Source organism: Hylobates moloch, unplaced genomic scaffold (assembly GCF_009828535.3).
Source record: "Hylobates moloch isolate HMO894 unplaced genomic scaffold, HMol_V3 SCAFFOLD_6, whole genome shotgun sequence".
In the NCBI taxonomy this organism is placed as follows: Eukaryota; Metazoa; Chordata; class Mammalia; order Primates; family Hylobatidae; genus Hylobates; species Hylobates moloch.
The window spans coordinates 107,995,554-108,020,556 of NW_026652281.1; the positions used below are offsets into that span (position 1 = coordinate 107,995,554).

At 43.2% G+C, this 25,003-nt stretch overlaps 2 protein-coding genes across 6 annotated transcripts in view; one reads left to right on the top strand and one right to left on the bottom strand.

The window, feature by feature from the left end:
• PKD1L3 (polycystin 1 like 3, transient receptor potential channel interacting) overlaps positions 1 to 8,114 on the top strand; it is an 80,927-nt gene extending 72,813 nt beyond the window's left edge. The window contains 5 exon segments of the mRNA XM_032156057.2: positions 1,711 to 1,871; positions 3,106 to 3,316; positions 3,712 to 3,813; positions 7,029 to 7,160; positions 7,540 to 8,114. Coding sequence (XP_032011948.1) covers positions 1,711 to 1,871; positions 3,106 to 3,316; positions 3,712 to 3,813; positions 7,029 to 7,160; positions 7,540 to 7,680 — 747 coding nt within the window. The 3' untranslated portion in view covers positions 7,681 to 8,114.
• A 100-nt stretch (positions 8,115 to 8,214) lies between these two features.
• IST1 (IST1 factor associated with ESCRT-III) overlaps positions 8,215 to 25,003 on the bottom strand; it is a 34,250-nt gene continuing 17,461 nt past the window's right edge. The window contains exons 2-10 of one of the 5 annotated variants that reach the window (XM_032157808.2): positions 22,005 to 22,107; positions 21,090 to 21,270; positions 20,600 to 20,687; positions 16,634 to 16,717; positions 16,003 to 16,113; positions 14,767 to 14,967; positions 14,067 to 14,159; positions 12,623 to 12,665; positions 8,215 to 9,574 (exon numbers count right to left, since the gene is read on the bottom strand). In XM_032157808.2, coding sequence (XP_032013699.1) covers positions 9,375 to 9,574; positions 12,623 to 12,665; positions 14,067 to 14,159; positions 14,767 to 14,967; positions 16,003 to 16,113; positions 16,634 to 16,717; positions 20,600 to 20,687; positions 21,090 to 21,270; positions 22,005 to 22,092 — 1,089 coding nt within the window. In that variant the 5' untranslated portion in view covers positions 22,093 to 22,107 and the 3' untranslated portion in view covers positions 8,215 to 9,374. Of the gene's footprint in view, positions 9,575 to 12,622; positions 12,666 to 14,066; positions 14,160 to 14,766; positions 14,968 to 16,002; positions 16,114 to 16,633; positions 16,718 to 19,477; positions 19,570 to 20,599; positions 20,688 to 21,089; positions 21,271 to 22,004; positions 22,108 to 25,003 lie in introns of those variants that run through there. The other 4 variants (XM_032157812.2, XM_058441171.1, XM_032157811.2 and 1 more) reach the window with 4 other exon arrangements.

Below are 25,003 nucleotides of genomic sequence, written 5' to 3' on the forward strand. Positions count from 1 at the left end.
TGGCAAAACCTCATCTTTACCAGACTTCAAAAATTACCCAGGTGTGGTGGCATGCACCTGTGGTCCCAGCTACTCTGAAGGCTGAGATGGGAGAACTGCTTGAGCCTGGGAGGCAGAGGTTGCAGTGAGCTAAGATCATGCCACTGCACTTCAACCTGGGCGAGAGAGCAAAACCCTGTCTCAAAAATAGTGATGATGATGATGATGGTCTTAGATGTGAGAAATAAACGTTGCCACATTTTATTTAGGAAGCTCTACAATGACGTGTTACTAGAATTATGGCTATAATTTTGGTCCTTTTCAGAAACCTGAATTCAGTTAAAGGCTGACTGGTTTTCCACCAAATAGAGTAGCTCTTTCAATTTTTCAGGAGCTGAAGAATTAAGTCTGTAGAAATAGTACTTTCGTAGTTTTATCAGCCCTATATGAAGTAATACCAAGCAAGTATGAACAAAGAGCAAGCACTCAAAAATATAAATGATTGGCTCATGCCTGTAGTTCCAGCACTTTAGGAGGCCGAGGCAGGCTGATTACCTGAGGTCGAGAGTTTGAGACCAGACTGGCCAACATGGAGAAATGCCATCTCTACTAAAAATACAAATTTAGCTGGGCGTGGTGGCGCATGCTTGTAGTCCCAGCTACTTGGGAGGCTAAGGCAGGAGAATCGCTTGAACCTAGGAGGCAGAGGTTGCAGTGAGCCGAGATCGTGCAACAAGGAAATTCATCTCAAAAAAAAAAAAAAAAAAAAAAAAAAAAAAGTGTTACCTGTAATCCCAGCACTTTGGGAGGCCGAGGTGGGTGGATCACCTGAGGTCAGGAGTTCAAGACCAGCCTGGCCAACATGGCAAAACCCTGTCTCTACTAAAAATACAAAAATCAGCTGTGCATGGTGGCGGGCTCCTATAGTCCCAACTACTTGGGAGGCTGAGGCAGAAGAATTGCTTGAACCCGGGAGGCAGAGGTTGCAGTGAGCCGAGATGGCACCACTGCACTCCAGCCTGGGTGACAAGAGTGAAACTCTATCTCAAAAAAAAAAAAAAAAGGAAAGAAAAAATACAGATGATTACACTCAGAAGAAAATATATTTATATCTTAAGCCAAACACAGTATTTTTTCTTCATTCTCAGGCTTGATAACTAATTTAGAGACTTTTGCTGGGCATGGTGACTCACACCTGTAATCCCAGCACTTTGGGAGGCTGAGGTGGGCAGATCACTTGAAGCCAGGAGTTCGAGACTAGCCTGGGCAAAATGTCAAAACCCTGTCTCTACAAAAAATACAAAACTTAGCCAGGCATGGTGGCATGTGCTTGTGGTCCCTGCTACTTGGGAGGCTGAGGTAGGAGGATTGCTTGAGCCTGAGCCTGGGAGGTTGAGGCTGCAGTGAGCTATGATCGCACCACTGCACTTCAGCCTGGGCAACAGAGCGCGACCGTCTCAAAGAAAGAAACTTTTGTATTATTTCAGTGACAGTTTATGATCTCCAAGAAAAGGAAAATAAATGTATCCAGAAGATAATTTTTCTGTAAGCAGCATTTCTGAAGACTACAGAGCTGAACTAAGACCATAACCCGTTTGTCCAAGTGAGATCTGGTAAACGCCTGGCGGTGTGCTTTGCCCACAGACATCAGCTGCGTTCGTCACACTTGAGCAGGGGAAGACCTAGCTAATCTCTCAGACAAGCAACAGTGACTGTGCTGTCTATGTTTAGGTTTGTCGGCTAAAACGGCAGAAGTGGAGGTTCTTCACTGGGAAAAGAAACATTCTGGACACAAGTATAATCCTCATTAGCTTTATCATCCTGGGGCTTGACATGAAGAGTATTTCTCTACAGAAGAAAAACATGGCACGATACCGCGATGACCAGGACAGGTGAGAGGAAGCCTGATGGGCACAGCATATTCCTACCTCATGTCTAAAATTTCCTGGTTATACACAAGTATTCTTTCAAACTCCCCTTCCTTCACTGCCCTACCAGATCTGTATTTGCATAATATTAGAGTTAAAAGAGAACTTGGACTCATGTCCACAGCACAGAAGACAGTGAACTAGAAGTCATTTAACTGCTAGTCACACTGAAGAGCTCTTCTGCCTTCATTAGTGCTTAGGTATGTGCTTAAGGATAACACATTTAGATTTCAGAAAGGCCTGGAATTGGTCATTATTTTGCCCTCTGGCGAAGGCATAAAGCCTAACGCACAACAAATAATTCTTTAAATAAAACCACAACACATAGTCCATCCTTTAAATGCAAAGGGAGCTGCATTCTGGGTAGGGATGTTCATCCATTCACTCATCCGTACTAAGAGATGTTTGATGTCTCTTTGAGCACCTTCTCTGGTTTTTCCCACGGAGAGGACCATCTATCTGTTTCCCATGCCAAGTGTTGCCAAGTGGTGTTTGCTAACCTTTGCATCAGTGGCCAACAACCTGGGTGGTGATCTGTGTAACTCTTCCTGAGGCATTGTTTCAAGTAGGCCTTATGGAGAGCAGTTTATGCAGGGACAGCGGATCTGTGCAGAGCACCACTTGCTAGTGTCTGTGGGCCTCCTTCCAAGTAACCTGGTTGCTGCAACCTAAAATTATGAATGTATCTCTCACAAAACAAAACCTGATTGCTAAGCAACACCCCTCCCCTCTAGTCTACCATCCATCATTTTGTTCTAAGCTTTATTGCACCTATTACAACAATCCTGGACTGCCAGAGAACACAGGATTAGTGTGCCACAGAGAACAGACCAGCAGCATGGCTCCTCTCTCTGGACTGAGTTAATCTCCTTTTGAGAGGAGAGATTTGGCTCAGAGCAGTGCAGGAGCCTGGTTTTGCTTCCCAGGATGAATTTGGAATAAAGAAATCAGCTAGAGGTCACATTTTAAGGTTTCTTCAGCACAGCTCCCAGTGCAATCTGCAGCAGGTACATCATGGCCTTCTGTTACTCCCATATCCACAACTCACAGGAGGCCACACTAGAAAGCAGTTCTCACATCAACAAGCATTTGACCTCACAGGACTCAGGGCTGCCACACTCAGCAGCAGGGGCGCTGGGGAAACTGCGGCATAGGCACATTCTTCTTGCTCAGTAACTGTCAGCTTTTCTTGGTGCAGGTTCATCAGCTTCTACGAAGCAGTAAAAGCGAACTCTGCTGCGACTCACCTTGTGGGCTTCCTGGTTCTCCTGGCAACTGTTCAGTTATGGAACCTGCTGCGTCATAGCCCAAGGCTGCGGGTCATCAGGAGGACACTGAGCCAAGCCTGGGACGAGGTGGTGGGCTTTCTGCTGATCATCCTAATCCTGCTGACAGGCTATGCCATTGCAGTAAGCCCCCACGTTGCTGTCTCTCCTTCTCCGTGTGCTGTGGTATTGGAATCGCATCGCTTCCCATAGAAATGGTCACAACACAGAAACCCGAGGTGGCAGAGTAGGAAAGCAGAGTTTAGTTCTAGTTCCGTACTTAACTGGTATGATTTAAACCCACGTTTGTCTCTAAAATGGGGATAAAACTTACCTCACAAGGTAATATAAAGGTCAAATTAATTTCTATGAAAACACTATGTTATTACAAAGGAAGTTTATGTATTCTTTGGGCATAATTTGGCCACAAGGAATTTCTTTCCGTTCCATTGCCTCTGTGTTGGCCACATCGCCAAGCACCTCAGGACAGAAAGATGTGCGCTCGGCTTGCACTAACTGGCCTTTCTCCTTCTGTTCAGTTTAACCTGCTGTTTGGATGCAGCATCTCTGACTACCAGACATTTTTCAGCTCAGCAGTGACTGTTGTTGGTCTCCTGATGGGAATTTCTCACCAAGAGGAGGTAAAAATAATAATGCTTCCTCACAGAATTCTATTTAATATATTGAACAAGGAAAATTGGGGGGTCCTTATGAAAACAGTCCCCTACTGTACACTGGAAAAGGGGGAAAATTCCAGTCCTTTGCTCTTCTGCTTTATGGTACTTCCTATGCATACAGCATTTACATGGCTGTTGCTTTCAGAAATCTGCCCTTTCCTAAGCACTCAGTCCCTCCTTCCTCACTTCTTGTGTCCTTAATGTTATTGGCAAAGGACACTGGGCCGAAGCTTGTGCTCTTGTGCTTGGCCAGATTAACATGATTCTCTGCTTCTCAATGGCCCTTTGAAAGTGCGCTAACAGGGTAGGGTAAGCTGGTTCAAGCCATGAGAGGCCAAGAAGGGGAGGACTGCTTGAGGCCAAGAATTTGAGACCAGCCTGGGCAACATAGTGAGACTCTGCCTCTACTAAAAATAAAAAATAAAAATTAGCTAGGTGTGGTGGCATGCACCTGTAGTCCTAGCCACTCAAGAGGCTGAGGAGAGAGAATCCTGTGAGCCCAGGAGTTGGAGGCTGCAGTGAGCCATGATCATGCCACTGCACTCCAGACCCTATGTCTATTTAAAAAAAAAAAAAAAGGCCAGGTGCGGTGGCTCACACCTGTAATCCCAACACTTTGGGAAGCCAAGGCCAGCAGATCACTTTTGAGGTCAGGAGTTCGAGACCAGCCTGGCCAACATGGTGAAACCCTGTCTCTAATAAAAACACAAGAATTAGCCAGGCGTGGTGGTGCACACCTGTAATCCCAGCTGCTTGGAGGCTGATGCAGGAAAATCGCCTTAACCTAGGTGGCGGAGGTTGCAGTGAGCTGAGATTGTGCCACTGCACTCCAGCCTGGGCAAGAGAGTGAGACTGTGTCTCAAAAAAAAAAAAAAAAAAAGTGACATAATGGAAGTGACAAAGAATTAGGAAGGTACAGTTCTAAGAGAAACTGCGTTATTTCTGTTCAGTTAATAAATACTCACTTCAGAGAGCCCATTATTTCCTCCCAGGAACTACCAACAGAAATCCCTGCCTTCCTCCTCAACATATAAAGTAGGAAACCCAAATGAGGCATTGGGCTCCAAACACTAGTATGTAAAGGGTAGATATGATCAAGCGAGGAAAAACCTGCCATTTAAGCAGTGAAACTGGCAAGATTTTGATCATGGTTGATCATTCTGATGATCTAGAATTCCAAAATTAAACTAATTAAAATAGGTGGATTCAGTTTCTAATGTATCTGCAGGGTCCGCATCCACAGATTCAACCAATCCCAGAATGAAAATATTTGAAAGGTAACAATAAAAAATAACACACATCTTAAAATACAGTAGAAGAGTCAGGCATGGTAGCATGTACCTGTAGTAGTTCCAGTTACTTAGGAGGCCAAAGTGAAAAGATTGCTTGAGCTCAGGAGTGAGGATGCAATGAGCTATTATCATGCCACTGCCCTCTGAGCGAGACTGTCTCCCAGAAAAAACCACAAACTGGTATAACAACTATTTTACATAGCAGTTACACTATAAAGTATTAGAGGTAATCTAAAGATTATTTCAAATATAAGAGAGATGTATATAGAGTTTATGCAAATACTATGCCATTTTTAAAAAGGAACTTTTTGAGCCGGGCACAGTGGCTCACGCCTGTAATCCCAGCACTCTGGGAGGCCAAGGTGGGGCTGATCACTTGAGGTCAGGAGTTCAAGACCAGCCTGGCCAACATGGTGAAAACCCGTCTCTACTAAAATACAAAAATTAGCCAGGCATGGTGGTGGGAACCTGTAATCCCAGCCACTCAGGAGGCTGACTCAGGAGAATCGCTTGAACCTGGGAGGTGGAGGTTGCAGTGAGCCAAGACCACACTACTGCACTCCATCCAGCCTGGGTGACAGCAAGACCACCCCCCCCCCCCCCCCAAAAAAAGGTAGGGGAGAAGACACTTTCTTAACCTTTAGGGAAGCTTGCAATTAAAAAAATAATAATAAAAATAAGGGACTTAAGCATCCTCAGATTTTGGTACCTGTGGGGGCCCTGGAGCCGATCTCTTTCAGATACTGAGGGACAACTGTAACTGCTATTTTGGCTGACTAGGTTGTATTCTGTTGTGGTCCTAGCTCCAATAACTAGGGGATGAGCCTTTGCCACTGGAGCACTTCGTATCCTAAAGCTGTGAAGGAAGTAATCAGAATAACAAACTTTTGCTGACACCTCCTTTTGGGGATAAAAAACGAACTTTTCTGCTTTGGATGTAATTGTACATAAAAATATAGTAAACAAAAAAAAGTAAAAAACATTAAAAAACAAGAGTAAACAAAAAAGAGTAAACAGAGTAAAATTGTACATAAAAATAAACTTATTGGAAATAAGTCTTATATCACAAACTCAGAGATTGCCCACATTATCTGGTTGACCTGAAATTGTTATAATAAGCATTTTTAAGTAGGTAAGTTTGGTGCTTGAAAATATTTTGCCATATAGGAGATTTCCATCAGGGTGGCGTTGACTGTAATCATCCCCTCTGTTGGGATATTTTTAAACAGTGCCCTAGTGGCAACAATGAATGGGCCAATACCAAGGGAAAATAAATACCATTTGTTGAAAAAGAACATCTAAATTTTAAACAATTTTTGTTATGGGAACCATTCTAGTAAGCCCAGAACTTGATATTTATGCAGAAAAGTAAAGAATGGCAGAACTCAATGCTTATACCTTTAAAAATGACAATGGAAAAAAAAAATACTAAAAAGCCAGTTTTCTGTGGCCAACCCGTTAACTTTTATTGGAATGCTCCTGTGTTTAGGGTTGTAGTTTCTTGATAAGGCAGAGACAGTTTGCATTCTCACTGGTATGCATTTATTCTTTCAATGTTTGCTTACCCCCCTTTTAGCTTCCATGATTAGATGTATTTTTTGCCAAAACTCATGTGACATTTGAATCATTTCCAATTCCACTGCAACTCACCTGTTTTCTTGTGAAAGCCCTGTAGTCACAATTATCTTAACCTCCTTAAAATCAGTCATTCCTGCTCTTCTGTCCCTTTAAAAGTATTTTCCTTCTTAATATCTTTTGCCTTGCTCCCCAAGTTTCCGTCGGATAAGCTTTTCTTCTGATAAGATCCCAAACGTTAGCATATAGCTTATGTTTGTAAAGTACAAACTAAATTGTCAGTCACTGCAAGTGTTCTTATTGTTTTCCCAGGTTTTCGCTTTAGACCCAGTCCTGGGCACCTTTCTGATCCTCACCAGTGTCACCTTGATGTTACTTGTGGTAATTAATCTTTTCGTTTCTGCCATTCTCATGGCCTTTGGAAAAGAAAGAAAGTCGCTTAAGGTAGGTAACTAAAAGATAAACTAGCATGCTGTTATATCACTGGGAAAGCTCCATTGTAACTGCCCCTAAGATTACGGGCTGACATAATTTATAATGCACAGTATCATATTCCCTTTATTAGTTTCAAAAGCTCTGCCAGCTATCTTCCTAGGAAACCCAATTTATAAGACTACATAATATTCTATAGCCACTGTCCTATAAATAGTTGGCTCTCAACCATTAGTTAGATAGTGGAAACACTCCAATGCCTGACTGAAAATTATTAAAGAAATAGTATCTTTACATTTACTAATTTTAAAAAAATCTTTGGTACTTTTTTTACTCTAGTATTAGCAGTAATTTCAATTTTCTCTTTTCTCTTTTTGTCTTCAATACTCAGAAAGAAGCTGCACTAATAGATACGCTGCTACAGAAGCTCTCAAATTTGTTAGCAATCAGTCAGCCCCAAAAAACCTCATCTGAGCAAGCAGCCGTGACAGCAATGGGCAGTGACACTGAAGTTTTAGATGAACTACCTTAATCCTGTTATCTCCTACTTGGCTTAGTATTTCTTAGAATATTACTACTTATCTTTGCATGGCATAGCTTTAAAATTATAATATACTTTGTTTTTAATTCTGTAAGTCAGGAATCAAAATCCCCTTGGTCCCAAGTTCTTATGGATTTTGGCACTGTCAAGATAGGATTAACAATGCAAGAATACTATGAGACAAACTAGCTCTGCTGCCAAGCAGCAAGTAACAGAACACTCACCACTCATGGCCCAGGATGGCTGCAGGAAATGAAGGAGTCAGAAGTGAGCTCACTGCAACTTACTAAAAATAAACATCCAAGGATGAGACATGGCAGATGCGGAGCCCTGCCACTGAGGAGGACCAAGCAAATTCACAGATGCTATCTGGGCTATCTAAATACAGAGATCAAAATGAGCTCTGCACTGCTCCAGGAATCCTGAAGGTAAGGGCTGGTTTACATGAATCACTTGGTTAAAATATTCTCCACTAAAATCTGGATTTATACTTCATCATCTGACCAAACAGTAGAGAAAGCAGGACACAGGATCTTTAACTTTATTAGCAGCTACTGAGCTACAGAATACAAACCAACTGAAAACATTAAAGAAACACTGCCTGCAACAAGTATGTACAGGTATACTACACAGAAGCAAAAGCTGTATCATCCAATCCCAAAGCCACCCCTGTGGGGAAGGATGTCCTTAGCTATGGGCCAAAGGAGTAACAGAAGTTACAACACAAGAGTCCCATCCATCCAGGAAAGCAGTGAACAACTACAGCCACATGGGCACCAAAAATTTATCTGAGATTAGTTTGAAAGGTTCCATGAATCAAAGTTTTCAAATGAAAACAGGTACCCCTCTTTTCCTGTAGGCTTTCCAGCTCACTACCCAAAAGACTTGAGTACTTCTATTAAGGCAGCTGGAAGCCCACCCTAGACTTGAATGGCAACTTGTCCTTTCTCTGCCAGTAATGCAATCCAACACAATATGCTACAGGGAAAACAATTTCCACGGTGCCGCCCTCTGGTATAAGGGAAACAGCACTCAAAGCAAAAGGCCACAGAGGGCTCCCTGAGAATCCAGTACAACTAAATGAGGCCTTCAACTGTCGAGACAAACTTTGCAACTGGATCCCGGTGTGACAGTGCCCTGCAGCGAGGAGTAGTGTATATGCCAATGAGAGGGCTCAGCTTCCAGGAACCGTTACAATGGTGTCCTGAGTCATTTTCTCTCTCCCACTTGCATTCGAGAGTGAGAAAACACATACTGTGGCCTTCTCACTCACCACAATCCCCCTGGACAGAGGGGTTTGTTTCTAAGTCTGGAACCTCAACACGAGGCTAGGATGCTTCACAACGTGCTCTCTCCCACTGTCTAGCCATCTTTGGTGGTCTCCCCAGTGCTTCCCCATCCTCACACTCCTGTGGAGGGACCATGGGATCACTCTGACAGGAAACGGACAAGCACAGCTGCCAGGAGCCTGTTGCTCCGGCCTCAATCTCCAGTTGTTAGTCTCAGGATCAACAGAGAACTGGAAAGCAGCAGAATCTGGAGGAGCAGGAAGAGAGCCCAGAGGAGGAGTGTTCTGCTGAGTGACGGTTAACAGATGAAACGGAATTTCATGGAGATTCTTTGTTACAAGGAGAAATTGCTCAGTCTCAACTCCCAGAACGTGAAAGTTGCCTGGTTTAAGAGACCTATGTTTTCTTTTTCAGCTCTTCAAACCTTCGGGAAAGATCATCGAAGTCAATGTCTTCAGATGCTGAGGTGCTGGCACCCGCAGATGCAGTTGGTAGTGTGTCTGGCACAGATGGCAACTCTGGTAGGACAAAGTTGTCATAGTTATCCGCAGGTCTGGAAGGAAGCTTTGCAGAGGCTTCTGGCTTGGGTCCAGGACCTAATTAGGGCAAGGAGCACAACGCTACAAACACCAGAGAAATGACTCAGATCCCCTTTGGCAGTAAAAATGAAATGATCAAAATACAGGAGAAAACCTTAGTTCACGAACTTTTTTTTTTTTTTTTTTGAGACTGAGTCTTGCTCTGTCACCCAGGCTGGAGTGCAGTGGTGTGATCTCGGCTCACCGCACCTCTGCCTCCTGGGTTCAAGCAATTCTCCTGCCTCAGCCTCTTGAGTAGCTGGGATTACAGGCACGTGCCACCACACCTGGCTAATTTTTGTATTTTTAGTAAAGACAGGGTTTCACCAGTTTGGCCAGGCTGGTCTTGAACTCCTGATCTCAAGTGATCCACACACCTCAGCCTCCCAAAGTGCTGGATTACAGGTGTGAGCCACCCCACCTGGCTAAAAAAAATTTTAATTCTGGAGGCTAACAAACACTTCAATGACAGTTAATATCTACATTTTCTAATTAGGGTTGAATCCTATCTGTTTTACTTTCCTGGGGTGAGAAAAAAAGTTTAAGGGAAATCAAAGTGGGATACATGGGGCCACATCCACAGAGCAATCCACTGTTCCCTTTCATAAGGTCTGCTCCTTTACCAACTAAGTCCAAGGAGTGATAATAGGATTCTGCTAGAACAAACATTGCTTCCTTAAGAACCAACATTCTTTAGGGATTGGGGGCAAAGTTTTTTAAAGGAATATAATGTCCCCAAATTATTTGTTGTTAATAGTCTGATCTGTATTTCTAGTCTTCCATATCTAGTATTTTATATTAAGATCATGCCCCCACACACACCTACTGTATGTTTCCACAAGTTCTAGATTCAGGAAAACTAAATTACAAAAAAAATCAAAATAGTGCTCTGACTCTGGAGGGAAGGGCAGAGTTGACTGGCAACAAGGGAACTTTGAGGTAAGAGTAACGTTGTATACCTTGATCAGAGTGGAATTGTGTGTGTATACACTTAAAATGTATGGGTTTGCTGGGCGTGGTGGCTCACACCTGTAATCCCAGCACTTTGGGAGGCCAAGGTGAGCAGATCACGAGGTCAGGAGATCAAGATCATCCTGGCTAACACGGTGAAACCCCGTCTCTACTAAAAATACAGAAAAAAAATTAGCCAGGCGTGGTGGGGGACACCTGTAGTCCCAGCTACTTGGGAGGCTGAGGCAGGAGAATGGCGTGAACCCAGGAGGTGGAGCATGCAATAGGCCAAGATCACGCCACTGCATTCCAGCCTGGGTGACAGAGCAAGACTCTGTCCAAAAAAAAAAAAATGAGTTTTTTTAAAATGTCAATTGTATCTCCATAAGACAACTAATTTTATTTTTATTTTATTCTTTTTAGACGGAGTCTCACTCTGTTGCCCAGGATGGAGTGCAGAGGCATAATCTTGGCTCACTGCAACCTCTGCCTCCCGGGTTCAAGCGAGTCTTCTGCCTCAGCTTCCCGAGTAGCTGGGATTACAGGCGCCTGCCACCACGCCCAGCTAATTTGTGTATTTTTAGTAGAGACAGGGTTTCACCATGTTGACCAGGCTGGTCTTGAACACCTGACCTCAAGTGATCTGCCCACCTCAGCCTCCCAAGGTGCTGGGATTACAGGCGTGAGCCACTGTACCCGGCCTGTAATTTTAAAAGTATTCTTCCCTCTGGTTTTTGCTGGTAGGTAGTATCTTAATTTTTGAAGACAGGGCCTCATTTTTGCCGCCCAGCTTGGTAGGTAGTATCTTAATTTTTGAAGACAGGGCCTCATTTTTGTCGCCCAAGCTGGAGTACAATGATAGATCACTGTAACCTTGAACTCCCGGGCTAAGAACACCTCTTGAGTAGTTGTGACCACAGGTCCCGCACCACCAAGCCCAGATGAGTTTTTTTAAATTTTTTTGTGGAAACAAGGATCTTGCCCAGGCTGGTCTCAAACTCCTGGCCTCAAGTGATCCTCCTGCCTCAGCTTCCCAAAGTGCTTGGATTACAAATGTGAATCACCACACCTGGCCAGTACTTTTTTAATTGAGTAGATAGCTACATGAACATGTTTGCTTTGTAAAATTCACTGAGCTGGCCAGGTACTGTGGCTCATGCCTGTAATCTCAGCACTTTGGGAGGCTGAGGCGGGCGGATCAGGAGTTCAAGACCAGCCTGACCAACATGGTGAAACCCCGTCTCTACTAAAAATACAAAAATTAACTGGGTGTGGTGGCGTGCGCCTATAATCCCAGCTACTCAGGAGGCTGACGCAGGAGAACAGCTTGAACCCGGGAGGTGGAGGCTGCAGTGAGCCAAGACTGCCACCACACTCCGGTCTGGGCAACAGAGCGAGACTGTCTCAAAAAAAAAAAAAAAAAAAATCGGCTGGGCACGGTGGTTCACGACTGTAATCCAAGCACTTTGGGAGGCCAAGGTGGGCAGATCACAAGGTCAGGAGATAAAAACCATCCTGGCTAACAAGGTGAAACCCCGTCTCTACTAAAAATACAAAAAAATTAGCCGGGCATGGTGGCAGGCGCCTATAGTCCCAGCTACTCAGAAGGCTGAGGCAGGAGAATGGCATGAACCTGGGAGGCAGAGCTTGCAGTGAGCAGAGATCACTCCACTGCACTCCAGCCTGGACGACAGAGCAAGACTCCATCTCAAAAAAAAAAAAAAATCACTGAGCTATACACTTAGGATTTGTACTTACTTTCTCCTCAACATCTCTTTAATGCCACAACTTAAATTTTGGTATTTTGACGCACAATGGAAGTTGAAGCAGCAATAATATACAGAAGTCAAGCATGACTGAAAAAACCAGAAGGATGAAAAAGAATAGTGACACCACTGACGAAGAGGGAACCTGGGAGCTTCTTTTGGGCTAGGGAAAATCTTTTATCTTTGGAAGCAGGATATCCTGAGTTCTATTTTAGCATTTGGAAAGAGAACAGGGCATGTAGATAGAACTCCATGGACATGGAAACAGTCTCTAAGGGAGGAACAATAATGAGAAAACAGCAGAGGGTTCAGCACTGAGCTCTGAAGGTTTCTGATTGGTACTACTCACCAACAATCTGTGCAGAAGAGGTATCAGCATTAATGTCATCTACCTAAAACACAAAAATTGTTACCAGAGGAGACAGCAATGGCATCACTGGAGAAAGTACTGGTGTAGGCCCCTGTGTTTCCAAAAGCTAAGTTGCTCACCAAATGCAACAGAGCCTGTTCCAAAGAAACTGCCCCTGCATTTCTTCCAATCAATCAGGCAGATACTATGTAGAATTCCTTTGATTTTAACTGAGACACAGTCCCGTTCTGTCACCCAGGCTGGAGTGCAGTGGTACAATCACGGCTCACCACAGCCTCCACTTCCTGGGCTCCAGACATTGCCCTGCCTCCGCCTCCCACATAGCTGGGACCATAGGCGTGCAGCACTATGCCTGGCCATTTTTTGTATTTTGGGTAGAGACAGGGTTTCGCCATGTTGCCCAGGCTGGTTTCGAACGCCTGCCTAAGCCTCCCAAAGTGCTGGGATTACAGGAGTGAGCCACCACGCCCAGCCCCATGTTGAATTCTTAACTGCCAAGCAGAGAAAAAAAATCCTTACCATACTAAGACAACTTTAATGATACTTTCACCTTTGGGCAAAGGGAAGGCATTCCTGAATATATCTGTAAGAACCAAGTCCTCAAATACTGATGAAGATTTTCAACCTCATTCCGACCAACAGCTGTGGGTTATGTAACACATGCAAAACCAAAGCATGAGAAAAACTCAGGCCCAAGGTAGAACACATCAGCTATAGATGGAAACCAAAGGAAAGAACAGAAAGCAAGCTCAGGAACAGGAAGATCTTCCTAGATGAGTAATTTACATAGCAAATGCCACACCAATTTGTTTCTCAGTAAAATACTAGATGGAGACAGGTCTCAAAAGGCCTACAGTACCTGAAGAAACAAGGCTGGTCAAAAACAAGTAACCTGAACCACCTACAGTTCGAGGTATTATCATATTAGCTATTCATTAGCAAGCTTTAACTAGAATACTAAAATGTGAAATCGATGCTATCGGCCGACATGTAACTGGACATTTCTGATTAAGATAAATCTGGTCACTCTTCCTTTACATGTGTTGAGAACATATAGGACTAATATTTTAATAACTATGATACTTTAGCACCACGACTGTATCAGCTCAATGTGATTATCTGCCTAGTCGGTCAAAACAACTGGTTAAGTGCCCTCATAGAGCACTACAACTTTCTAAGAAATCTGCAGTTCCTTCCTGATTCCTGGCTTAACTGCAGACAAAGCATTGCCACCAATGATACTGCTATCACCACCACTCCCCATTTCCAGGGTAGTATTATAAAGCAACACAAGAATCCCAAAGCAAAAATGATGACGGTACTAGGAGTTGATCAAAACTCTGCCTTCCCTGTGGTCATTATTTTGCTCGATCTTCATGGCATTCACTCTTCTGTTGCTTATAAAAGAGGCTCAGGCACTTACAGATTCATACGATGGGGGAGTTGCTGGTATCTGAGGTGGATGAATATTGGGAAAGGCCTGATAAGTCCCCACTGGCAGTCCATTGAAATCTGACTGTAAGAGGAGAAAGGCAACATCAGAGATACCGCCTCCAGTTTGCAATCTCGAAGGTTTGGGTATGGGAAAGGAGAAAGAAATACATTTATATTCTCATACTAAATATATATAAATATTCAAGATCCTTAAAAATGCCCAAAAGGACCACATGTGGTCAGGATTCCAGATTTTTAAAGATCTACAGCCAAAGGCTATTCTTTATTTAATCAAGTGCTTTAGTGTTTACAAGGGAAAACTCTAATGAGACGTTCTTACTAGCAATGACCATCTTATCTACAAAGGTTTTTCTGCCTGGTAATAATTGGTGGTTTACTCATTTGTGGAAAAAGCTACTAGTATGACTGTAACAGATCCCAAAGATATTCAGTAAACCTATATGAAAAGTGTTTTTCTAACACCAACTCTATAGATTTTCCTACAGCTGAACTAAAAGACCTTCTCTGAATCCAATGATTTTTTTCCCCACAAGATGACTACCAGCTAATACCAAATGTTCTTACTGCTAGCGGCTCCTGACAACCTACGATTCCTGAGTGTGTTCACAGAGCCAACCTGTCATCTATAACATTTTCTAAAGCTTACATCCACACTTATGTATACTTACTGGTCCCTTTGGCAGTGGATATGAGAAAGGTGTATTTGCAGATGGCATAGGCATGGGCATGGGCATTGGCACCATTCCATCAGGTCCACCAACTGGTACTGTGAAGCCACCACCCCCTCCTCTTCCAGGGCCTCCTTTCTTCACATCGTCTGTGAATCCAACATCAATAAGATCTGTCTCTACCCCAGGAGGAGCTTCTGCCTGAGAAAAAATGAGAAACCCAGGTCATTAACCCATGTCCAAAGCCAGGTTCCCCAGAAAGCGGAGTCTGAGATGGAGATTAGCATAAAGCAAGTTTACTGGAGTGCTTCTGGGATCAACAGCGGTGGGGGAAGAAAAGGCAGAGTTAGGTGGAAGGAGAAGCTGGGCTGCAACACAGTCACAACAAAGGCCTCAGCCAATTCCCCAATGACTTCTGCAGCTGGAATGGGCCTGATGGTGTTTCCAACTGTGGGTAATAGGGATGTCTGAGCAGTATACACCAAAGCATCCACCACACACCCCATTGACCTTAACTGGTGGATGATTTTTTTTTTTTTTTTTTGAGACAGAGTCTCACTCTGTCGCCCAGGCTGGAGTGCAGTGGCACAATCTTGGCTCACCGCAAGCTCTTCCACCTCCTGGGTTCACGCCATTCTGCCTCAGCCTCCCGAGTAGCTGGGATTACAGGTGCCCAACACCACGCCCGGCTAATTTTTTGTATTTTTAGTAGAGACAGGGTTTCGCCGTGTTAGCCAGGATGGTCTCGATCTCGTGACCCGCCCACCTTGGCCTCCCAAAGTACTGGGATTACAGGCGTGAGCCACCGCACCTGGCCAAGTGGTGGATGATTTTTTTATCCCTGTATCCTCAGCTTTCTGTGCACTATCAGACACATGGTGGGTACCCAATAAATGTTTCGGGAACTGTTTGGGTCTTGGCGCATTTCTTGCTATCAACAGGAGGTTTCTCAATTCCTGAAGTTCACCAAAAAGTAGCAATAATAGTGCCATTTTACATTTGTATCAAGGTTTCGACCTTCTCAAAGTGTTGTCATTCATCTAATTCCTTAAGTACCCTGTGAGATATGCAGGCACATTTATTGTCAAAAAGGTACTAACTGGACAAAGGCTTAAACTCACACAAATTAAAGTTAGTGCAAAGAATATGGTTTTTTTTTTTTGGGGTTTTTTTTTTTTTTCCAAAGAAGGTCATACCTACAAACTCATTTTTCTTTGTATTCTGGGATAAACTTACCATGACCACAGAGTCCGGTTCATAGGGTACATTGTAATTCTTCGCAATTTCAATCAGGTATCTCTCCACCAGGATTTTGGGTGGGGCTTCCACACTCAGCTTGTGCATTAGCTGTAAGTAAAAAGACCCAGGGCTAAGATGTATCTATACCAACCAGCCTAATCCTCACCTCACTATGCGAAGTTAGCTCCTCTCATTTTACAGGTAATATTGAGGGAAAAAAAGGTTCAGAGCAGTTAAATGATTTTTTTCAGAGACACAAGACACATCAGAGGACCCAAGTCTCTCTTTCACATTCTCATTACACATGACCCAGATGCTGGCAAAAGACGATACTGCTGCCTTCCACAGTTCAATTCATCCACCCTTCTCCCCACCTCACTTCCAACCTTCACAAATGACACAAAGCATACAAAGTGGGGAAGCAGAGTCAGGAATGACAGCAACCAGAGGAACTGGGCAGGTGTAAGGATTGGACCACACTGCCAGCCACACAGCTGTCCTCCTCGCCCCACTATGAAAGGTGAAACCCCATACTGAGCCATACAGTGGTACCGACTAGAATTGCCACAGGTGGTACAATAAACTGCTCCCACACACTGCTTTCATGTTTACCAAGTATGTTCATTACCCTGTCATTCACAGTTCCAATCTGGTTGGTCCTACATAGCTTGCCATATTCCTTGCTATACTTGGCACAGAGCTGATCAGCAACCTAAAAAGAAAAAGGACAGTAAATAAAAATAGAGACCACTCCAACAGACTGCTTTAAGCTTCTTCCTGGCAACAGTAAACACACGTCTATTACAAGATTTCCAAAACACTGGAGTCTGCAAAACCTTAAGGGGTACGCATTAATCCACTATTTGTTCACCCATCCAATGAGCAGCACTCAAGTGCCAAACACTATCATGAGTATTATACAATATAAAGAAAATGAACAAAACAGATACTGTTCCCACTCTTATAGTCTTACATTAATCAAATTGTACAAAGTAAAGTTTCCTCTTCAAAATTACCCTTCTTGTTAAAGAATAAACCATAAGTGTTAGAAATAAGTTTCTTTTAAAAGACTAACTTCCTTCAAGCCTCCTCGCTTTGTGCTAATAACTCTTTGTTAAGCCGTATCCTATGTAGCTGTTAAATATAAGATATACATTCTATGTCCTTGTACTTTAACCAAGATATCTGTGCTAGATGTGCTCACAGGCATGTCCCAGCTCGCACCCTATGCCCCTTCCTTATTTGGGAATGTTAGTATTTTTCTAAGTCTTTTCATAAGCAACTTCCTCTTTTCCTTTGTTCTCCCTTGCATATATCTATTTTAAAAAGTTCTAAAACCTTTAGCCAAATGGGTGTAGCCCAGACTGTGAGGTCCAGTTCCAGCCAATGGAATCAGGACACAGCAGTAGGGTCCAGATGTGTAGGATATAAATATTTTTACCCCCTTTGTTCAGTGTGCTCTCACCATTGTTCCATCTGCGAGGAGCACCCCTTCTGCAGAAGGTAAAAATTGCCTTGCTGAAATAAATTTATATTTGAGTGCTATTTCTTTGTGGCACTGGGGAACAAGCATTTCTAACAAAATAATCACACAGATAAAGGTACAACTGCAGCTACAATAAGTGACACCAAGGGAAGGTGCACCATGCTATCACCAGCTTCTAACAGCAGAATCAAATCTGATCAGAAAAGTCAGGTAAGGCTTCCTGAAGGAAGTGATGCTTTGCTGAGATTTAAAGGATGACTAAGGCAGGCATCGTGGCTCATGCCTATAATCTCAACACTTTGTGAGGCTGAGGCAGGCTGATCACTTGAGCTCAGGTTTCAAGACCAGCCTGGGCAACATAGCAAAACCCTAGTCTCTACTTTTAAAAGATACAAAAATTAGCTGGGCATGGTGGTGTGCACCTGTTGTCTCAGCTACTCAGGGGGCTGAGGTGGGAGGATGATCAGTTGAGCCCAGGAATCCGAGGCTGCAGTGAGGCAAGATCGTGCCACTGCACTCCAGCCTGGGTGACAGATCAAGACCCTGTCTCAAATAATAGATTAAAGGATGACTAGGAGTTAACTAAATAGGGAAGGAAGCGCAGTCCAGGAAAACAAAACAGCAGTGCAAAGGCCTCTGGTGGAAACAAACATGCTCAGTTCTCAAGCCTGCAATCAGCCAGTGAGCCTCTAGTGCAGAGGCCAAGGAGTGTGGTAGGAAACGAAAAAGGGAGGTGGGAGCCAGACAATGCAGGACCATTAGGCTGTATCAGGGAGTTTTGTTTCTATCACAAGAGCAACAGAAAGCTACTAATGGGCTTTAAAGCAAGAGGTCGTGACAGGATCACAGCTGTGTTTTGGACAAAACCACTCAGGTGGTTCTGATGGAATGGTGAATAGATTAAAAGAAGCCAAAGTAGGAATAGGAAGAATATTCAAGAAGCTACTCTCATTTCCAGACAGGAAACAACAGTAGCATTGGACCAGAGTGGTCCCAACATTCCAGAAGCCCAGTAGGAGAGTTCTCACTGTTCATTATTTAGACTTTCAGGGGTATCTGACACCTACAATATAAATGGCATTTGTCTTTTATGGTTTTTGTTTTGGCTGGTTTATACTACACAGAGATTTTTTTATTGACATTAATTTATCACTCTAGGCCGGGCGCAGTGGCTCATGCTTGTAATCCCAGCACTTTGGGAGGCTGAGGCGGGTGGATCACGAGGTCAGGAGATCAAGACCATGGTGAAACCCCCGTCTCTACTAAAAATACAAAAAATTAGCTGGGCGTGGTGGCGGGCGCCTGTAGTCCCAGCTACTTGGAGAGGCTTAGGCAGGAGAATGGTGTGAACCTGGGAGGTGGAGCTTGCAGTGAGCCGAGATTGCGCCACTGCACTCCAGCCTGGGCGACAGAGCAAGACTCCGTCTCAAAAAAAAAAAAAAAATTTATCACTCTGTTTATGGCTTTTGAGTTTTGTAACATATTTACGCCTTTTCCAAAATTAATTTTAAAGGAGTATAGAAGAGACCAAAAACGGCTGAACGTGGTGGCTCATGCCTGTAATCCCAACACTTTGGGAGGCCAAGGCGGGCGGATCACAAGGTCAGGAGTTCGAGACCAGCCTGGTCAACATGATTAAACCCTGTCTCTACTAAAAATACAAAAAATTAGCTGGGCATGGTAGCGGGTGCCTGTAATCCCAGCTACTCAGGACGATGAGGCAGAAGAATCGCTTGAACCCAGGAGGCAGAGGTTGCAGTGAGCCAAAATTGTACCACTGCACTCCAGCCCAGGTGACAGTGCAAGACTCCATCTCAAAAAAAAAAAGTCTACATAACAATCAGTTGCCTCTACTGTCCCTCTTCTCTGCCCACAAAACTCAATTACTCTCCCTGGTACCCTATTGGACTATCGGAGGTTTATTCTCTGGGGGGAGTAAACTAAAGGGACTCGAGTCTACACACAGGAGACAACAGTGATACTTACAATAGAAGAATTAAGTGTAAGTCTTCTATATATCACATAGATTTTTGGCTTCCTTCTCCACTGGGCTCTCAGAAATGCTGGCAGCCAGCTTATACACTCTAGACAGAAGATAGGAGGATTCTGGAGAAAACGACCAACCCAAGGAAAGATGACTAGTTCCTCACAGTCTGGAATTCCTCCAAATAAGAGCTTAGCCAGATCACTCAGCAATGAAGGCATCTGGCAGTAAAAACCCACCCATGCACACAGAGGTTCCAATCTTCTTTTTAGTGCCTCACTCTTAAATGTAAACCGACAGCCAAGGACCAGTAAATCTTTGGAAAAGCCTCTACTATAAAACTAAGAAATAGGAAAAATGAACTTGAGAGAAACAGAAGTTTAAAAATAAACTATAATTAATATCCTCAGAGACTTAAAAAACATTGTAGCCATGAAAAAAACTATAAAAAATATTCAGAGAATTAAAAAGAGCTCTTGAAAAAAACCTAGAAAACAAGGAAATCTCAGTAGATGGGTTGAGAAATAAGAATCAGACAGTCTCCTAGGAAATAGAAAGGCAAAGATGCAGAAAATAGAAAACAACACAACTGAATTTGTATCCTAGGAATCAGTACCACATCCATGTTGTGATGTGCAATTTTCTGGTTAATGTCTGTCTCTTCTGCTGGACTCTAAGCTGCAGACTCGAGTATGGCAGGTGCCATATTTTGTTCACCACTGTTATCCCCAGCACTTACATAGCTTATACAATTTATTTAATAAATATTTGTGGAATTAATAAATAAAGCAAAAACATCTGTCACCTTAATGTTATTTTAACTTTACTGGTTTACAGTTGTATAAGAACTTTTCTATTTGCATAGAGTTAAATAACATTAATTTAAGACAAAACTGGAGATACACAAAACTTTACTCCTTAAAAAAACTGCTCAAGTTTGCAAAACACTGTTCTATTCTAGGATATAAGGCTGAAAAAGAGAAACAAATTTACAAAACCTATTTTCAAAAGCAACATAAGAATGGTACAAAATATATGGTCAAATCAGCAGAAGTAACTTATATTAACCATCCTTTCTAACAATATGAAAAGCTACAGACATCACTGAAACTACTTGTACTCACTATTTTCAACTCAGCCACTTCTGACTGGAGTCGAGGAGCAGCCCAGATCAATGTAGACACAGATTCAGCCAGACCAGAATCTAGTTCCCTAATCAAGGAAAAAAATTAATACAACATTCTTTAAAACAAACCAACAAAATCCTAGCTTGTTTCATATACTTTATAGCCTCCGAAGCTATTCTGTGAATCTCACTAGATTCTCACAGTAACTCTAGGCTTCTAGCCACTTTCGTGATCTTATTTTACTTTTGGAGAAACTCAAAACTACGGAACAAGCCCAAGGCCATGAAGTCGGAAAATGGTCGAGCCAAGATTCAAATTTAGGCTTCTCAGTTTCAGATTCTGTATTTTCTTTTTAACAGGCCTTTAAGCAACTGTTAGGAAGCAGATCCTTGGGCATGTGAAATAGTCCCTTAATGCAGAAAGAGATCATATTACTCCTTTCTCAAATTCCAGAAGTGATTTAGGTCTCTGAATCAAAACAGCTTACTTCATAGACTGGATAAGGCCAAACCGAGCCAGCAGCAGGTCACAGTACAGCTCCAGGATCTCCATGGCCTCCACGAGGTAGTCTTCCCGGATAATGTGCTCCACACGGATCCGAGCTCGTTCATCTTTCCCAGCAGCCAGATAGTCAGCAATCTCCTTCCTTGCTTTCTGGGCCAGTTCCGCTAAGACACAAATCCCACTCCAATCTCACAGCAGTACAGCACTTGCATCTGGCCTACAGGCCAATCTCTCCCCAACAGGAAGAACTGGGTGTTTCTACCACATCCTAGCTCCTCTCCTTTAGCAAATCTAATCCCATCCCCTCTACTGTAGAATTTGCTACTCTGTCTAGGTGAGAAAATATAGCTCATGTGACTTGACATTCCCAACTTAGGAGTCAGGTGACCTAATGCCACAACAACAGAATATGTCCCTTTCTCTACAAAAAAGGTACTCAGTCACAAAGGGCAGACATGCATCCAAAGCTTAAAAGATAGGATCCCAGGGTGGGCATGGTAGCTCACGCCTGTAATCCCAGCGTGATTACACTTTGGGAGGCCGAGGCAGGCGGATGACTTTGAGGTCATGAGTGCAAGACCAGCCTGGCCAACGTGGTGAAATCCCGTCTCTACTAAAAGCATGAAAATTAGCCAGGTGTGGTGGCACACACCTGTAATCCCAGCTACTCGGGAGGCTGAGGCACAAGAATCGCTTGAACCCAGGAGGTGGAGGCTGCAGTGAGCCGAGATCACACCACTGCACTCCATCCTGGGCGACACAGTGAGATCGTGTCTCAACAAAAACGACAAAAAAAAGATATGATCCCTAAGACTTCATAGTACTGGCCTGAAAGACCCAATACTGGGGTGCTAGTATCCAGTGATTTATTTTGGGGGAAAAAAAGTACACTACTCACTTTTCTTTTTCTCCAATAGTTTAAGGCGATTTATGACTAATCTCAAATTCACTCTTAAGCGCTCAGCTTTAAATCCAGAGCCCAGCATGCTGTGCTGTTCCTCCTAGAAACAGAAGAAGCACAATGACTATTTTCAAGTCAACATTAGCTCAGGAACTAACACCTCTTAGGGGTGAATCATGTGAAACAAAAACAGAGTGTTCTTCTAATGCAGGAAAATGACATGATCTAATTCACATTTTTTACAGATTGTTTTGGCTGTTGTAAAGAAAACTGATTGGGGAAGGATAATACCGGGAGCAGGAAGACCAATGGGAAGGCTATTATAATCATCCAGACAAGAGATGGTAATAGCTCAGACTAGGGTGGTTAGCACTGTCAGCAACTGGATTTGAAATCTACTTTAAAGGCACAGCTGAAAGAATTTGGTAAGAGATGAAATTAATACTGAGATATTGGCATGGAGGTGGTGTGATAAAAAGATAAAAAAGCAGAAGGGCTCCCTACTTCTCCCAAAAAAATCTCAACAGGGATGGCAATGGGGAAAGATGATCAAATTTAGACCCATGATTGAAAATATTTTCATCTTAACTCCCCAAATCCTGCCAACAAGTCTCAGTCTTTGGGGAAAAGCTAGTACCCAAGAGTATAGAAATATCATTGACATCTACTCATGTACAGAGTTACACAAAGAGGTGAAAAGTCCAAGAAAAAAACTGCTCTACAAAATTCTACAACAGAAGGTGCTTTACCAGGAATTTCACTGAATAGCAGAGTTACAGTCAACAAAACCACCCCTCCTCTACCCACAAGACTTTAGGTTATCATTGTGCATTGACCACTGTGCATTCTATTTCAAAACAGCACAATTTCTATTTCTCTAAATTTAAATTCTGGACTCAAACTTAAAAACATGTAATATCCAAACAAAGGATAGGTCAAACAAAGTAACTGAAGAACAGACAAATCAAAAGCGCACCAAAGAAAGAAAGAGCAGTAGGAATAGTACTGTCTACTAGTGAATTAACCACTAATAAAAAACATCAGATGTGTTTTCCTTTTGTAACATTGCCCCCAAAAGCCTTTACCCTACATTTAAGAATTAACCTAAGTCCCAGGTTAAATGGGGCTTTTATGTCATCAAGTATCTGGAATCCAGTAATTAAATTACGTTCAATCCATGCAGTAAGTATTTACTGATTACATGTATGTCAGACATTGGCTTGATGGAGATAAAAAGCATAAATTAAGGTACAGTCCTGGCTGGGTGTGGCGGCTCACATCTGCAATCCCAGCACTTTGGGAGGCCGAGGTGGGCAGTCCATGAGGTCAGGAGATGGAGACCATCCTGGCCAACATGGTGAAACCCCATCTCTCCTAAAAATACAAAAAAAATTAGCTGGGCGTGGTGACGCACAACTGTAGTCCCAGCTACACGGGAGGCTGAGACAGGAGAATCGCTTGAACCCGGGAGGTTGAGGTTGCAGTGAGCCAAGACCGTGCACTCCAGCCTGGAGAAGGAGCAACACTCTGTCTCAAAAAAAAAAAAAAAAAAAAAGGTACAACCCCTGTCTTCAAAGGAACCTGTATTCTACTGGAAAAACAACAAACAAACAACAAAAACTGGCCGGGCGCAGTGGCTCACACCTGTAATCCCAGCACTTTGGGAGGCCTAGGTGGGTGGATCACCTGAGGTCGGGAGTTCAAGATCAGCCTGACCATCATGGAGAAACCTCCATCTCTACTAAAAATACAAAATTAGCCAGGCGTGGTGGTGCATGCCTGTAATCCCAGCTACTCGGGAGGCTGAGGCAGGAGAATTGCTTTAACCCAGGAGGCGGAGTTTGCAGTGAGCTGAGATCACGCCATTGTACTCCAGCCTGGGCAACAAGAGTGAAACTCCGTATCCAAAAATAAAAAGCTAAATAGTAGGGTATGTGTGTGGTGGCTCATGTCTGTAATCCCAGTGCTTTGGGAGGCCAAGGTGGGAGGATTGCTTGAGCCCATGAGTTCAAGACCAGCCTAGGCAACATAGAGAAACCCCATCTTTACAAAAAATACAAAAATTAGCTGGGCGTGGTTGCATGCACTGTGGTCCCAGCTACTCGGGAGGCTGAGCCAGGAGGATTGCTGGAGTCCCAGAAGCAGAGGCTGTGGTGAGCCGAGATCACACCCCAGTATTCCAGGCAGGGTGAGAGAGCAAGACTCTGTCTCAAAAACAAACAAACAAAAACCAAGAGCTAATTGCATGTAAAGAACTCCTATAACTCAATAACAACAAGGTGATTAAAAACTGGGCAAAACACTTGAAGACATTTCTCCAAAAATGATATACAAACGGTCAACAAGCATATCAAAAGTGCCAATATCATTAATCTCTAGAGAAAGGCAAAATGAAATCACAATGAGATACCACCTCACACACATTAGGATGGCTACTCTCAAAAAAAAAAAAAAAAAGAAAATTTCAAGTACTGATGAGGCTGTGGAGAAAATGGAACCCTTGTGCACTGTTGGTGGGATTGCAAAATGGTACAACCATTATGGAAAAACAGTATGGAGGTCCCTCAAAAAATTAAAATTAAAAATGGAACTACCATATAATCTAGAAATCCCACTTCTGGTATATATCCAAAAGAACTGAAAGCAGAACTTTAAAGAGCTATTTGCATACCTATGTTCCCAGCAGCATTATTCACAATGGCCAAGACATAAAGGCAACCCAAATGGCCACTGAGGGATGCATGGATAAACAAAATGTGGTCTACACATACAACAGAGTACTAATCAGCCTTAGAAAAGAAAGGAAATCCTACCCATCACATGCTACAACATGGATGAACTTTGAGGACATCATGGTAAGTGAAATAAGCCAGTCACGAAAAACAAATACTGTAAGATTCTACTTGTGTGAGGTATCAAAATTCAGAGAAACAGAAAGTAGAATGGTGGTTACCAGGGTCCGGGAGTAGGGGGAAATAGGGAATTGTTTAATGAGT